Source organism: Coregonus lavaretus (assembly GCF_964263955.1).
Source record: "Coregonus lavaretus genome assembly, chromosome: 3".
Classification (NCBI taxonomy): Eukaryota; Metazoa; Chordata; class Actinopteri; order Salmoniformes; family Salmonidae; genus Coregonus; species Coregonus lavaretus.
This window is the reverse complement of record NC_139990.1, coordinates 10,525,869-10,540,267: the sequence shown is the minus strand read 5'-3', so window position 1 is coordinate 10,540,267 and position 14,399 is coordinate 10,525,869. Positions and strand designations below refer to the sequence as shown.

Genomic DNA, 14,399 nt, shown 5'->3' with positions numbered 1-14,399 from the left:
GAAGACAACAAAACTATGAAATAACACATATGGAATCATGTAGTAAACAAAAAAGTGTTAAACAAATCAAAATATATTTTATATTTGAGATTCTTCAAAGTAGCCACCCTTTGCCTTGATGAAAGCTTTGCACACTCTTGGCATTCTCTCAACCAGCTTCATGAGGTAGTCACCTGGAATGCATTTCAATTAACAGGTGTGCCTTGTTAAAAGTAAATTTGTGGAATTTCCTTCTTAATGAGTTTGAGCCAATCAGTTGTGTTGTGACAAGGTAGGGGTGGTATACAGAAGATAGCCCTATTTGGTAAAAGACCAAGTCCATATTATGGCAAGAACAGCTCAAATAAGCAAAAATTATTCTACAATGTAGAAAATAGTAAAAATAAAGAAAAACCCTGGAATGAGTAGGTGTGCCTGGCATAACTGGAGTTTTGAGAGGACGGGTAGCTTCCAACGGTTGTTAATGTACCGTCTGTATCTAGTTTTAATATATGAAACGAGCATTCGTTTTTTAAAAATTAGCATACTTGTGGAGAGACAGAGTAGAAATGTGCACTAGCATCGTTACGTAGCATGATAGGGTCGTAGTGTTGTCAGACTACTGAGCGCTGATTGGCTCCTGAACTATTGGGAAGGTTGCTGATTGGCTCCTAAACTACTGTGAAGGCTCCTGATTGGATCCTGAACGTTCCATATTACACTTCTATCTACAAGAATTCCAGTAAACAAAACTATGAATAATATTGAATAATACATTTGTTTCATGTTCAGTTTTTCTCTACATCATGTCTGATGTTTAGAGCATTAGCTGCTAATTTATTTAGTCCATAACACTAATTATTATTATTTATTGTGATTTATTTCAATTGTTTTATTGTTTATTTTTTCATTATATTATATTTTTCATTAAAGGTACTGACTGGCTACAGGGCCAGCAATAATAAAAAATAATCTCTCTAACTGGCAGACCTGGGTCAAATACTTTCAAAGACTGGTATCCCATTATTAGAACGGTACCCATTGTCTCACGTCAGAAAGCTTGACAACCCTTTCTGCAGTGCATAGTTCATGGCATGTCGGAAGACAATGAAGGCTACCTACACAGTGCAATCATTCGGAAAGTATTCAGACCCCTTTACTTTTTCCACATTTTGTTACGTTACAGCCTTATTCTAAAATTCACATTTACATAAGTATTCAGACCCATCACTCAGTACTTTGTTGAAGCACCTTTGGCAGCAATTACAGCCTAGAGTCTTATTGGGTATGACGCTACAAGCTTGACACACCTGTATTTGGGGAGTTTCTCCCATTCTTCTCTGCAGATCCTCTCAAGCTCTGTCAGGTTGGATGGGGAGCGTCGCTGCGCAGCTATTTTCAGGTCTCTTCAGAGATGTTCGATCAGGTTCAAGTCCGGGCTCTGGCTGGGCCACTCAAGGACATTCAGAGACTTGTCCAGAAGCCATTCCTGCGTTGTCTTGGCTGTGTGCTTAGGGTCGTTGTCCTCTTGGAAGGTGAACCTTCGCCCCAGTCTGAGGCCCTGAGCACTCTGGAGCAGGTTTTCATCAATGATCTCTCTGTACTTTTCTCCGTTCATCTTTCCTCGATTTTGACTAGTCTCCCAGTCCCTGCCACTGAAAAACATCCCCACAGCATGATGCTGCCACCACCATGCTTCACCGTAGGGATGGTGCCAGGTTTCCTCCAGACGTGACGCTTGGCATTCAGGCCAAAGCATTCAGTCTTGTTTCTCATGGTCCTTTGGGTGCCTTTTGGTAAACTCCAAGCGGGCTGTCATGTGCCTTTTACTGAGGAGTGGCTTCCGCCTGGCCACTCTAACATAAAGGCCTGATTGGTGGAGTGTTGCAGAGATGGTTGTCCTTCTGTAAGGTTCTCCCATCCCCACAGAGGAACTCTGGAGCTCTGTCAGAGTGACCATCGGGTTCTTGATCACCTCCCAAGGCCCTTCTCCCCCAATTGTTCAGTTTGGCCGGGAGGCCAGCTTTAGGAAGAGTCTTGGTAGTTCCAAACTTCTTCCATTTAAGAATGATGGAGGCCACTGTGTTCTTGGGGACCTTCAATGCTGCAGAAATGTTTTGGTACCCTTCCCCAGGGTTTTTTCTCTGACATGCACTGTCAACTGTGGGACCTTCTATAGACGTGTGTGCCTTTCCAAATCATGTCCAATCAATTTAATTTACCATAAGTGGACTCCAATCAAGTTGTAGAAACATCTCAAGGATGATCAATGGAAACAGGAGGGTCTGAATACTTACTTAAATAAAGTATTTCTGTTTTTATTTTCAATAAATTTGCAAAAATGTCTAAAAACCTGTTTTTGCTTTGTCATTATGGGGTATTGTGTGTAGATGAGGATTTTTTTTATTTAATCCATTTTAGAATAAGACTGTAATGTAACAAAAGGTGGAAAAAGGGAAGGGGTCTGAATACTTTCCAAATGCACTGTACATAAGGATTTCGTTACACGTTCATAACCCACAAATAAGTCATTCATAAGCAGTACTTAAATTGTGTTTACAAAATTCTTATGTCAAGTTGATAATTTCAGCACATCACTGAGTTTGTGCGGTAGTCCCAAAAGTTGCAATAGTCCCAAAAGTTCAAATCCAAGCTAAATTAAAGCTCAGCTATTTGACGTGTATTTGACCTCAGACTGCTAACTGGGCATTGTGTTTGTATAATAAAAGCACTTTTGTGTATATTTTCTGTAAATGCATGTGATTAAGAGTTCCTGTAACATGAATGTTTGAATGACATTTTTAAGTGTTAGATTTAAACTGATGTGTAACTCATTCTGATTTTTTATAACCTCACCTTTTCTATTCCTACATGGTTTGTGTGGTTTCTCCTTCCCCTCCAATCAACATACACACACACACAACGCCTCCACACACACACACACACACACACACAACCAGCTACATTTGCTCACACAAACACACAACCAGCCATGCCTCTAGCCTGCAGACTACTTTCGTTGCCTAGCAACCCGCTGAGAAGGGCGGGACGGAGGAGGTTCCGCTTCCGAGGTAATTACAGAGTACACACCAGCAGACATGTTTCTAGGGCACCGCAGGTGTGTGTGAAGAGAGATGGCAAAATTGTGCATTTTAAATCAGTCTCAGTCATCACAATCACGGGACCAGACCACTGTCACACTCACAACACAGCTGAGAACTGAGAGAAAGAGAGAGGGAAGAGAGAGCTTGCCAAAGTCCTCTGTATGTTAAAGTGTTATCAGAGAAACTTCATAGCAAGAGGTCAGTGTTTACTCTTTACAACATGACCAACAGAACACACACAGACGGTTGGGAGGAGTGAGCGAGACTGGTTTAGACTGATTTCATCACTTTATTTTAAGTGTTATGCAGGCAAAGTCTTTTTTTCTCTTTTCACTTCTTTAATCCCAGCCACATACCACATTTGTACAAAGTTGATTTAAAAATATCAATAAAATATCAATAATCAAGAACCTGCAGCCTTGGAGGCCAGCCTTATCAATCATCATGGAGATCCACAAACTGCTTAGAAAAACATTTTACAAATGAGATGTCACTAGAAAATATTAAAGAAAACTGGTTGTCACACAAAATATTACCGTAAACATCCACATCTGATTGGTATATTAACCATTTAATTTTCAAATATGATTTTTATATTTTATTAATTTTTTGCTTTCATTTTCTTTTTTAAACATATTATGGCGCGAAAGAGTAGTAGAAATAACGGGCCGCAGTCATGACGACGACGGACTTAGCAAAATAAGTTTACGATTAATTAAAAAGGAGAGAAAACAGCACTAAAAGGCAACATGCTGTACACACACCTCTGATCAACGCTTACGTACGATACACTCCAGCAAAAGGCAGATATTAAAATAGGACAGATAATAAATTAGCTGTACTCCGTAATCATCTGTGTCAGAATGTACTGGGGGGGGGGGGGGGTTAAGAAAATAAAGAGCTAAAAATACAATAAAAAAACGTATGCACTTACACTAACATAGAGCAACATCACCAGAAACATGTCATAACAACCACATGGTAATAACATCCCCCCTCCCACAACCCTTTCTCTCCCCTTCATCACACCTTCTCTTCATTCCCCCCTCCCCAAATGTGTGTATGTGTGTGTGTGTAATACTGCTTGTTTTAAGGCGTTGTAGTACCAAGACACACACAGGGGGCTCTACCTTCACAATGCAGAGAAAGCAGCACCAACATCAAATCACACTGGAACTCTTTTACTGTTAATGAAATATCTCGAATATATATTATTTGGAATATGTCAAATTACTGAAATGTATCTCGTTTATCTCAGACGTTGATACTTTATACAAGTTTCGAGTTTAGATACGATGATTGAGTCACATTACTGCTGTATTCTAAATTGGTTCTAGTATAGACAATAGCTGATGTGTTTTGACATTAGCACTGCTTACTGACACTGTCCTACCCACCCACCAACCCCAGGAGAGCTACTTCTTAAAGGTGCACTCAGCAATATGGCATCATCAAGCAGGAGGTCACCTGCTGTGTATGATGTCATATTGCTGAGTGTACCTTTAATGCTGTGAGCTGACTGGCTGTTTCATACCAGGGAAACCTTTTCCTCTACTGTCATTAATGTAAACATGGTTTCACTAGGATTGTCTTATAGTATTGCTTTCACTAAACAGCCTGTTGCAGAAAGCTAGATTGTTTGTTTTATAGAAACTATTAATATTTCAAATGCAGAGCGTTTCTATAGGAATGCATCATTTATACATATTTTTTTCTATGTGCTTTTTTTTCAACCATTTAGAGGTTTATTCCTCTTTTTCTTGTCTTTCTTCAGTAAGAGTTTATCAGACTGGTCTTTACCTGAACTATAGTCCTGTTGAACCGAGATACATTGACACACACTCTCAAACACACACACACACACATGCCCACACACACACACACACACGTACGTACGCACATACACACACCTGTCCCTGCTCCTCTCACCTGTCTGTCCTACAGTCTGGACCATGCCACATATCATGTTTCTTCATCATCATCATTACAGTATTAGCAGAGGAACATCTTTGTGCATAGAGATACAATTGCTGCGTTTCAAATGGCACCCTAGCTATTTGGGACACATCCAATGTCTCTTCTTGATATTTTAGAACTCTAGGGTTCTGTCTTGTGTTAGTCTAATTAGCCTATCCCAAAAATGGCATTCTCTTCCCTACATAACAACGCTACTCAGAAGGCTCTGGCCAAAAGTAGTGCACTATATAGGGGATAGGGTGCGAGTTCAGATTCACCCTAAATCTATATTATACCTTTTCCCCTGACCTCTGTTCTGTTATAAACACCATTCTACTAATTCATACCTTTAGTCTGTCGTTAGATTCATTCATTAGTTCAGATACCTCTGTCTGTTTATGTCATTTTCAGTTCATCATATTTTTCTTCTTAAAAAAAAACTAAAAAAACAATAGGCCACCTGACCTCCACAGCCACAGCGTAACCATGGAGACCAACCAGGAAGTCAGCTCTCCCTGCTTTCTCCCTAAACAGGAAGTGGTCACTGGTCACTACTCAAACTCCTCCTCTTCCTCCTCTTCCTCTTCTCCCTCCATTTGATTGGGCGAGGAGGTTGTTGGAGTGGTGGGGGCGGAGTCCTGGGAGAGCGTCTCCACAGTTACGATGCGAGGGGACGAGCCTAAGCCCTGGTTGGAATCTTCCATGTCGTCAGTGGTGATGATGGCGAGAGAAGCCCCTCCCTTCTTGTTCTGGTGGGTTTTGATGTGTTTGGAGAGATGGTCGCTTCGCATGAAACGCTTACTACACTCTGGACACTCAAACCTCTTCTCACCTGGAGGATGGGTACATCTGAATAAGAACAACATAGACACAGGACGTGTGTGTGTGTGTGTGTGTGTGTGTGTGTGCGCGCACGCGCTTGGGAGTGCGTACCTGTGTGTGTCCGTCTGTGTCTCTGCAGTTCGTCCGAGCGTGTGAACCTCTTGCCACAGAAGATCCAGTTACAGACAAAGGGTCGTTCTCCTGTGTGCCAGCGGAGGTGAGCTCTCAGGTGACTGGTCTTACCTGGTAGATAGAATATTATTACAGATTGTTAATATCATATTAATATTCTATATTTTATTGGTTCCATAGACTGGTAAATCTCTATTTCATACAGTTTAGACTGGTCTAACCGTAGACCTTTCCACAGTATAGACTGGTCTAACCGTAGACCTTTCCACAGTATAGACTGGTCTAACCGTAGACCTTTCCACAGTATAGACTGGTCTAACCGTAGACCTTTCCACAGTATAGACTGGTCTTACCGTAGACCTTTCCACAGTATAGACTGGTCTTACCGTAGACCTTTCCACAGTATAGACTGGTCTTACCGTAGACCTTTCCACAGTATAGACTGGTCTTACCGTAGACCTTTCCACAGTATAGACTGGTCTTACCGTAGACCTTCCCACAGCCCTCCATGTGACACACATGCTGCTTCTTCTTAGATGGGTCTCCACTGGTCCTGCAACACACACACACAGTCAGAGAGAGACAGTGAGAGTGTGCATGTGTGTGTGTGTGTGTGTGTGTGTGCGTGCGTGCATGTGTCCGTACCTCCCCTCTCCGTCCCTACAGTTAGGACAGGAGCATGCCACCCTGCGGAGCCTCTTGCTGGGCGGTCCTTCCTGGTCTGATGAACTCTGGACAGAACCCATCTGGTCTGGACTTAGTGACGACCCAGCCACGTTACCCATGGTTACCTTTACTGGGGAGGACTGGACCTTAACCCCGCCCTCCTGACCCTGCGGCTGACCTGGTGGCAGAATATAGTATTTTAATTTTAATTTTATTTATTGGATAATTAAAAGTAGTAGACTGCTCCAGCCAAAGACAACATTACATTAATAAACAATTATTGAGGATAAAAACACAATAAAGCCCAGAGGCGTATTTCAATTGTGGTATAGTAGAGTATAATATGCACTGCTCCCAACCCCCCAGAAAATAAACAAATACACATTTGGAGAACAACACTCAACACACACGCACACACTGTCCCTCTCCTGCTCTCTCTGTGTCTCTCTGTTCTCACCCTGTAGTCCAGTGATGGTGAGGGGTACCCCCTGCATCTGTACCCCAGCGGTGCCCAGTCCAGCGATGTTGACCGTCTGCACCCCTGACCCAGGGTTGATCTGGGCCGCGCTCAGCGTCAGGGGAGCCCCCCCCAGCTGCACGAAGCCCCCTCCTCCCACAGCCCCTCCGCCCACAGTGGCCAGGGTCAGCTGCTGGGGCACAGACATCCCCCCGGGGAGCTGCAGGGTCTGCCATGTGATCTGGCCCGACGAGGAGAGGGTTGGGGTCCGGATCAGAACCTGGAGGAATCAATTAATAAAAAAAGTATATCAATCATTCAGACATTCAATTCAAATCAATACAACACACATTAAAATCATAGAGGATAGAAGAAATACACTATATATATATACAAAAGTATGTGAACACCCCTCCAAATTAGTGGATTCGGCTATTTCAGCCACACGCGTTGCTGACAGGTGTATAACATCGAGCCCACAGCCATTCAATCTCCATAGACAAACATTGGCAGTATAATGGTCCTTCCTGAAGAGCTCAGTGACTTTCAATTGATGGAAGATTCTATGATCCCATCAAAGCTCTCGATCGGGCTCCAGTTGCCTGTGTTCAGGTCAATGACCTCAGGACTGGCTGCTTTCCAACCCCTTACAGTGTAACGCAGGGAGACCTACGCTCATCCACTTTATTTGCACTATATGTTAATGATTTAGCCCTACAAATCAAACATGCTAAATTTGGTGTTGAAGTTGTGGATATATTCCTGGGCATCTTGTTGTATGCTGATAACATACACTATATTTACAAAAGTATGTGGACACCCCTTCAAATTAGTGCATTCGGCTATTTCATCCCGTTGCTGACAGGTGTATAAAATCGAGCACATAGCCTTCTAGAGCTGCCCCGGTCAACTGTAAGTGCTGTTATTGTGAAGTGGAAACATCTAGGAGCAACAACGGCTCAGCCGCAAAGTGGTAGGCCAAACAAGCTCACAGAACGGGACCGCCGAGTGCTAAAGCGCGTAGGGCTTAAGAATCGCCTGTCCTCGGTTACAACATTCACTACCGAGTTCCAAACTGCCTCTGGAAGCAATGTCATAACAAGAACTGTTAGTAGGGATGGGTTTCCATGGCCGAGCAGTTGCACACAAGCCTAAGATCAACATGCACAATGCCAAGCGTTGGCTGAAGTGGTGTAAAGCTCGCCCCCATTGGACTATGGAGCAGTGGAAACACGTTCTCTAGAGTGATGAATCACGTTTCACCACCTGGCAGTCTGACAGACGAATCTGGGTTTGGCGGATGCCAGGAGAACGCTACCTGCCTGAATGCATAGTGCCAACTGTAAAGTTTGGTAGAGGAGGAATAATGGTCTGGGCTGTTTTTCATGGTTCGGGCTAGGCCCCTTAGTTCCAGTGAAGGGAAATCTTAACGCTGCAGCATACAATGACATTCTAGACGATTCTGTGCTTCCAACTTTGTGGCAACAGTTTGGGGAAGGCCCTTCCCCAAACTGTTGAGAGCAGCAGAGAGCAGCTAGCTACCTGTTGGTTCTGGAAGGCTTGTATGGGCTGTAGGGTCCCGCCTGGTCCTAACTGAAAGGTTTGGATCTGATGCGGCTGGCCTTGGATCTGGTGGAAACAAACACAGGGTTTACACACTTTCTGACCTGCTGGATGGTCCCTGTGTGTGTGTGTGTGTGTGTGTGTGTGTGTGTGTGTGTGTTACCTGGTTCTGTGGCTGGATCTGGATCTGCTGCAACACCTGGTTGCCCATCTGGACAATGATGATAATAACAACTTATAATATAATTATAGTATAATACCATATCATATCATAATAGAATAGAATGGAAGGTCAAAAGGTAAAAGCAGCTGAGTAGAACCCACCTGTCCCACGATGACCTGCTGGATGGTCCCTGGAGGATCTGATTGGCCCTGCAGTCCGTTGGCCTGGCTCTGGACATGTCAATCAACCAACCAATTAATTAATCAACCAATCAATCAATCAATATATCCTTTTATTTCACGAATGTTAAGTCACACAAACACACACCCACGTACCATCTGTGAGTTCTGTGAGTCCTGCTCGCTGGGTTGGTTCTGTGAGTCTCTCTCCGCCCCTCCGTCCGACCCGGCTACAGAACTCAGCTGTGTTCCGTCCGACAATGCTCCATCGCCCCCGGCAATAGTTGTTATGGTACCGCCAGATGACCCGGTAACAGTAGCTGCCCCGGACACCGCCGCCGCCGTTGTTGTCACCAGCTGGTTGCTGTTAGCTACGGTAAAGCTGCCGTCGGCTGCTTGGATAAGCTGCACGGCTCCGCTCCCCGCTAAATTATTCATGACCGGCAGGGCGAGGGTCATACCGCCAATGTTTATGGGTACTGTAGTCATTACCTGGGTCTGGGAGCCCTGTAAGGTCTGCATCTGTAGCGGGAAGGACTGGGCTGGACGAAGCTGCAACGTCTGATTGGCTGAGCCAGTGAGGATGGCCTGCTGGTTGGCCGGCTGTAGGATGGCCTGGGTCTGGGATTGGTTCTGGGTCTGGATCAGCTGGACCTGCTCTGGTAGACCGCCCTGGGCCGGACTGAATAGAATAGAAACACTTCATCTATTTTCATCTGTAAAAAGGTAATTTTCCCACTTTTTTAATCGCCCAAACCGCCTGTCTAACCTCTAACATGCAGACTACCAGTCTAACCTTTAAAACAGCTGCCACCTACCTGATCTGGATGTGCTGCCCCCCCAGGGATGCGGTCTGGGGGCTGATGTGGATCTGTTGGCCGTCTGCCGTTTGCAGGTGGGGGATCACCTGGTACTGGACCCCACCCCCTGACGAAGGCATATTTTGCACCTGGAGAGACAAACATAATATTACTTAGAAACATTGTGACATTAGGTGGGCATTAGCTGAACCTGGACACACAAACAGAAATAGTATACTATACAGTATATAGTACTCCATTCCCCAAGTATAAGAAAAATACATGACTGCATCCCTCCAGTCAACTTTCCATTCTACAAACACACACACACACCTGGATGATTTGGAACTGCTGCTGCTGCTGCTGCTGATTGGCAGCTATGGTTTTAGTCCCGCCCACCGCCTTCACCTTACGGCCTGCTGGAGCACTGTCATTGGCTGAAGTGGTGGCCAGCGTTACGGCGACGGGTTGATTGGCAGTGTCATTGGCCATTTGGGGAGCGGTAGTGATAATCTGCCAGCCATTACCAGTGAACTGGGCAGGAACCAGTTCTAACTGCTGCTGAACCAGAGTCTGATTACCTGCTGCGTCTACAACTATATGACCCTGGATCTGCCCACCCTGCAACTGCAAATAAATATACAGAAACAATAAATATACAATAAATAAACATACATAGACAATAAATACAAAATAAATAAACATACATAAACAATAAATAAACAATACATCAATAATAAATAAACAATAAATAAACATAATTGAATAAACATGTACTAGAGTAGGAACCAGAGTCTGGTTCCCAGGTGAATCTATGTGTCTCTGGATCTGGAAGTACAATCAACACACAGTACACTGAAAGTCTGCAGATATACACCGTGTTATAAAGCATGTATGAGCCTTTATAATGGCCATGTAGTGTATGTACCATGTTATAAAGCATGTATGAGCCTTTATAATGGCCATGTAGTGTATGTACCATGTTATAAAGCATGTATGAGCCTTTATAATGGCCATGTAGTGTATGTACCATGTTATAAAGCATGTATGAGCCTTTATAATGGCCATGTAGTGTATGTACCATGTTATAAAGCATGTATGAGTCTTTATAATGGCCATGTAGTGTATGTACCATGTTATAAAGCATGTATGAGCCTTTATAATGGCCATGTCGTGTATGTACCATGTTATAAAGCATGTATGCGCCTTTATAATGGCCATGTAGTGTATGTACCATGTTATAAAGCATGTATGAGCCTTTATAATGGCCATGTAGTGTATGTACCATGTTATAAAGCATGTATGAGCCTTTATAATGGCCATGTCGTGTATGTACCATGTTATAAAGCATGTATGAGTCTTTATAATGGCCATGTAGTGTATGTACCATGTTATAAAGCATGTATGAGCCTTTATAATGGCCATGTAGTGTATGTAGCATGTTATAAAGCATGTATGAGCCTTTATAATGGCCATGTAGTGTATGTACCATGTTATAAAGCATGTATGAGCCTTTATAATGGCCATGTAGTGTATGTACCATGTTATAAAGCATGTATGAGCCTTTATAATGGCCATGTAGTGTATGTACCATGTTATAAAGCATGTATGAGCCTTTATAATGTCTTATTGTTTCAGAACTTACATTACCAACATTGTAACAACTATAACAATAACAAGAACATTAATACAAGGAATAACAAAACTTGTGATGATAATAATTGTTACCTGTATTTGACCAGCTTGCAACTGGACCTGTCCTTCCACTCCTCCCTGACCTCCTATCTTACTGCAGGTCGCAGCTAGTAGTGCTAGGGGAGATGGCTGGGAATCCTAGAGAGAGATAGAATACACACACACACACACAGAACACACACACACAGGCAGATAGGGGGAATTCAAACATAGAATGCACACACACACAGAGACAACATGCATATAGACAGAGAGAGAGACAGAGAGAGAGACAGAGAGAGAGAGACAGAGAGAGAGACAGAGAGAGAGACAGAGAGAGAGACAGAGAGAGAGACAGAGAGAGAGACAGAGAGAGAGACAGAGAGAGAGAGAGCAGTAGTCACAAAGGAACTACACTCTTAGAAAAAAGGGTTCCAAAAGGGTCTTCGGCTGTCCCCATAGGAGAACCCTTTTTGGTTCCAGGCAGAACCCTTTGTGGAAAGGGTTCTACTTGGAAACCAAAAGGATTATACCTGGAACCAAAAAGGGTTCTTCAAAGGGTTATCCTATGGGACAGCCAAAGAACCATTGTGTAGGTCGCGGGCAAATATTTAATATCACCCGCACACATACACACGTACACAAACACACCCCTAAAGCTGCCTTTATAGACAGCTAGTGTGTTTTTTTATACAGAAGCTACATAACAGTCTATATCAACACTAGAATCAAACATGCATTTGGAAACCCTGTCAGAACACATGCTATGGAAATGCTATGAAAATATTAAATACATGTTTTATTATACTGTTAAAAACCTCATCTCATTGACATGGAGCCAAAGACACAAGTCCATTATTGGTGTTGAAAGACATAATGCAATCCTCTGAACATGGTCTCTAGACAGAATCAGGAAGTGGTGTGTGTGTGTGTACCAGTCTACCTGTGATCCAGAACGTTTGCCTTTCTTGCCTGGTTTCCCTCCTTCTGATCCCGACACTTCCTTCTTCTGATCTGAGGACCATCCATCAAACAATACTTGATCAATAATCAATAGACTAACACTGTAGGACTGAATGATTAGTGATCACATTTATAAATATCACTGTGAGTAAACGGAGACTACCTAATGGAAATAGGCTATGAAGATGTCAATATTTCCCTGCACATGGTTTTATAAGAGTAGTGACACCATATGGTTCAACTACTGGCCAAAAAGGCATACACAGTGATCGGAACCCGATTAGAGACTAATACAACAAAACAGATCAGTTATGGAAACGTGTTGCCTCTTTTTTAGGAAAACGCTATTCTTTATCACCAAACAGTTTATGCATATCTGTCAGGCTGTATGCAAAGAAAGCGAGGGAGAAAGAAAAGAGGGATAGAGGGGTGGAGACGGAGATGAGAGGGGAGGGTACCTACCACTCATAACGCATTCATAAACCAGAGAGGAGAGGCTAGGGGAGAAAGGCCGGCTGAAGCACCGGGTAAGGACGGCCTTTTTTCTCCGCGAATAGTTCGAGCTGGGCTGTGTCGTCGCTCCGGTTAGCACCTAAACCACCCACTCGGCAGGAAGGGCGGTACAAAACTCGAGCAACAATCAAACCTCCCGTTATAACGGGAAACAGTCCGGTTTCCGCGCCCGAAGCCTCTCAGAACCAACCTAAAACACCCTTTAACGACCGACGCGCGTTAATTAAATTAACGGAAAAATCGACTGCAAAAATGTATTCTAATTCAAGTTAGTAGTGTGTCCGCGGTAGGCCCACCCACTTCCATTTACCCATCAGACCAACACCCCTCGCTCTCTCTCCTCTCTTTCTGCCGCTGCTGTTTCTGCCTCTAGGTACAACAAGTCTTTCCAACGATCTTCATGCAAAAGCACCCCTCATTAATACCACTATTTTATGCCTATTTTTTATAGTTGAATTTTAGAATTGCAGCTGGAGACAGATAGCTGTAGCTTTTTGTGGGCGGTGCGCTCCTCCCACATATTCAGGACTCGGTCTGCGAGGGTTGAGATGGGAGTTGTATTTGGCGAAGCCTCGCCTTCGAAATGTGTTGTGGCGACGGGGACTTAATCTCCCAGCCTGCCTTGCGGTCAGCTGTTGGGCTGGTGCGGCGTACTGTCAAGGTAGGGTGAGAAGCAGAGAGAAGGGCAGTGACTGTGTGATGTGGGGGTTGGGCAATAGGAGAGCTGTGAACGTTTGTTCTCTTTTTTATCAAGAGGACCAGTCTCTCCTTCCCTCTCTCTCTTTTTTTTTTTATAAAGGTCGGCATCTCGCTCCCTTAATTTCTCTCTCCCACTCTATCAAAGGGGTGAGTCTGTCTCGCTCCTTCTATTACACGGCCAGTGTATCTCCCTTTCTCAGAGACACTCCCTATCTGTATATTATAAGGGCTAGTCTCTCTCTGCATATTATAAGGTCTAGTCTCTGGACCTTATAATATACAGACAGATTTACAGAGGGAGAGAGAGAGAGGCAGAGAGAGACTATCCCTTATAATATACAGCCTCTCTCCCTGTCTGTCTACTGTATATTATACTGAACAAAAATAGAAAGTGACATGTAAAGTGTTGGTCCTATGTTTCATGAGCTGAAATAAAATATCCCCAAAATGTTCCATACACACAGAAAGCTTATTTCTCTCCAATTTTGTGCACAAATTTGTTTACATCCCCGTTCATGACCATTTCTCATTTGCCAAGATAATCCATCCACTTGACAGATGTGGCATATCAAGAAACTGATTAAACAGCATGATCATTACACAGGAAAAACTCATTCTGATTGGCTGGGCCTGGCTCCCCAGTGGGTGAGCCTATGCCCTCCCAAGCTCCCCCATGGCTGCGCACCCTGCCCAATCATGTGAAATCCATAGATAAGGGCCTAATTTATT

The 14,399-nt window shown here is 43.6% G+C and overlaps 1 protein-coding gene across 1 annotated transcript; it reads right to left on the bottom strand.

Moving 5' to 3' along the window:
* Positions 1 to 3,369: 3,369 nt before the first annotated feature.
* Positions 3,370 to 13,445, bottom strand: LOC311125047 (transcription factor Sp4-like). Its single transcript, XM_084158364.1, has 14 exons — positions 12,921 to 13,445; positions 12,439 to 12,509; positions 11,550 to 11,654; positions 10,155 to 10,448; positions 9,840 to 9,970; positions 9,178 to 9,703; positions 9,004 to 9,072; positions 8,843 to 8,890; positions 8,659 to 8,745; positions 7,117 to 7,396; positions 6,639 to 6,837; positions 6,479 to 6,546; positions 5,973 to 6,104; positions 3,370 to 5,871 (listed from the first exon to the last, which is right to left on the bottom strand). Exons 1-14 carry the CDS (start codon positions 12,925 to 12,927, stop codon positions 5,591 to 5,593), a joined length of 2,298 nt encoding a protein of 765 aa, XP_084014490.1. The 5' UTR covers positions 12,928 to 13,445; the 3' UTR covers positions 3,370 to 5,590.
* Positions 13,446 to 14,399: the final 954 nt, after the last annotated feature.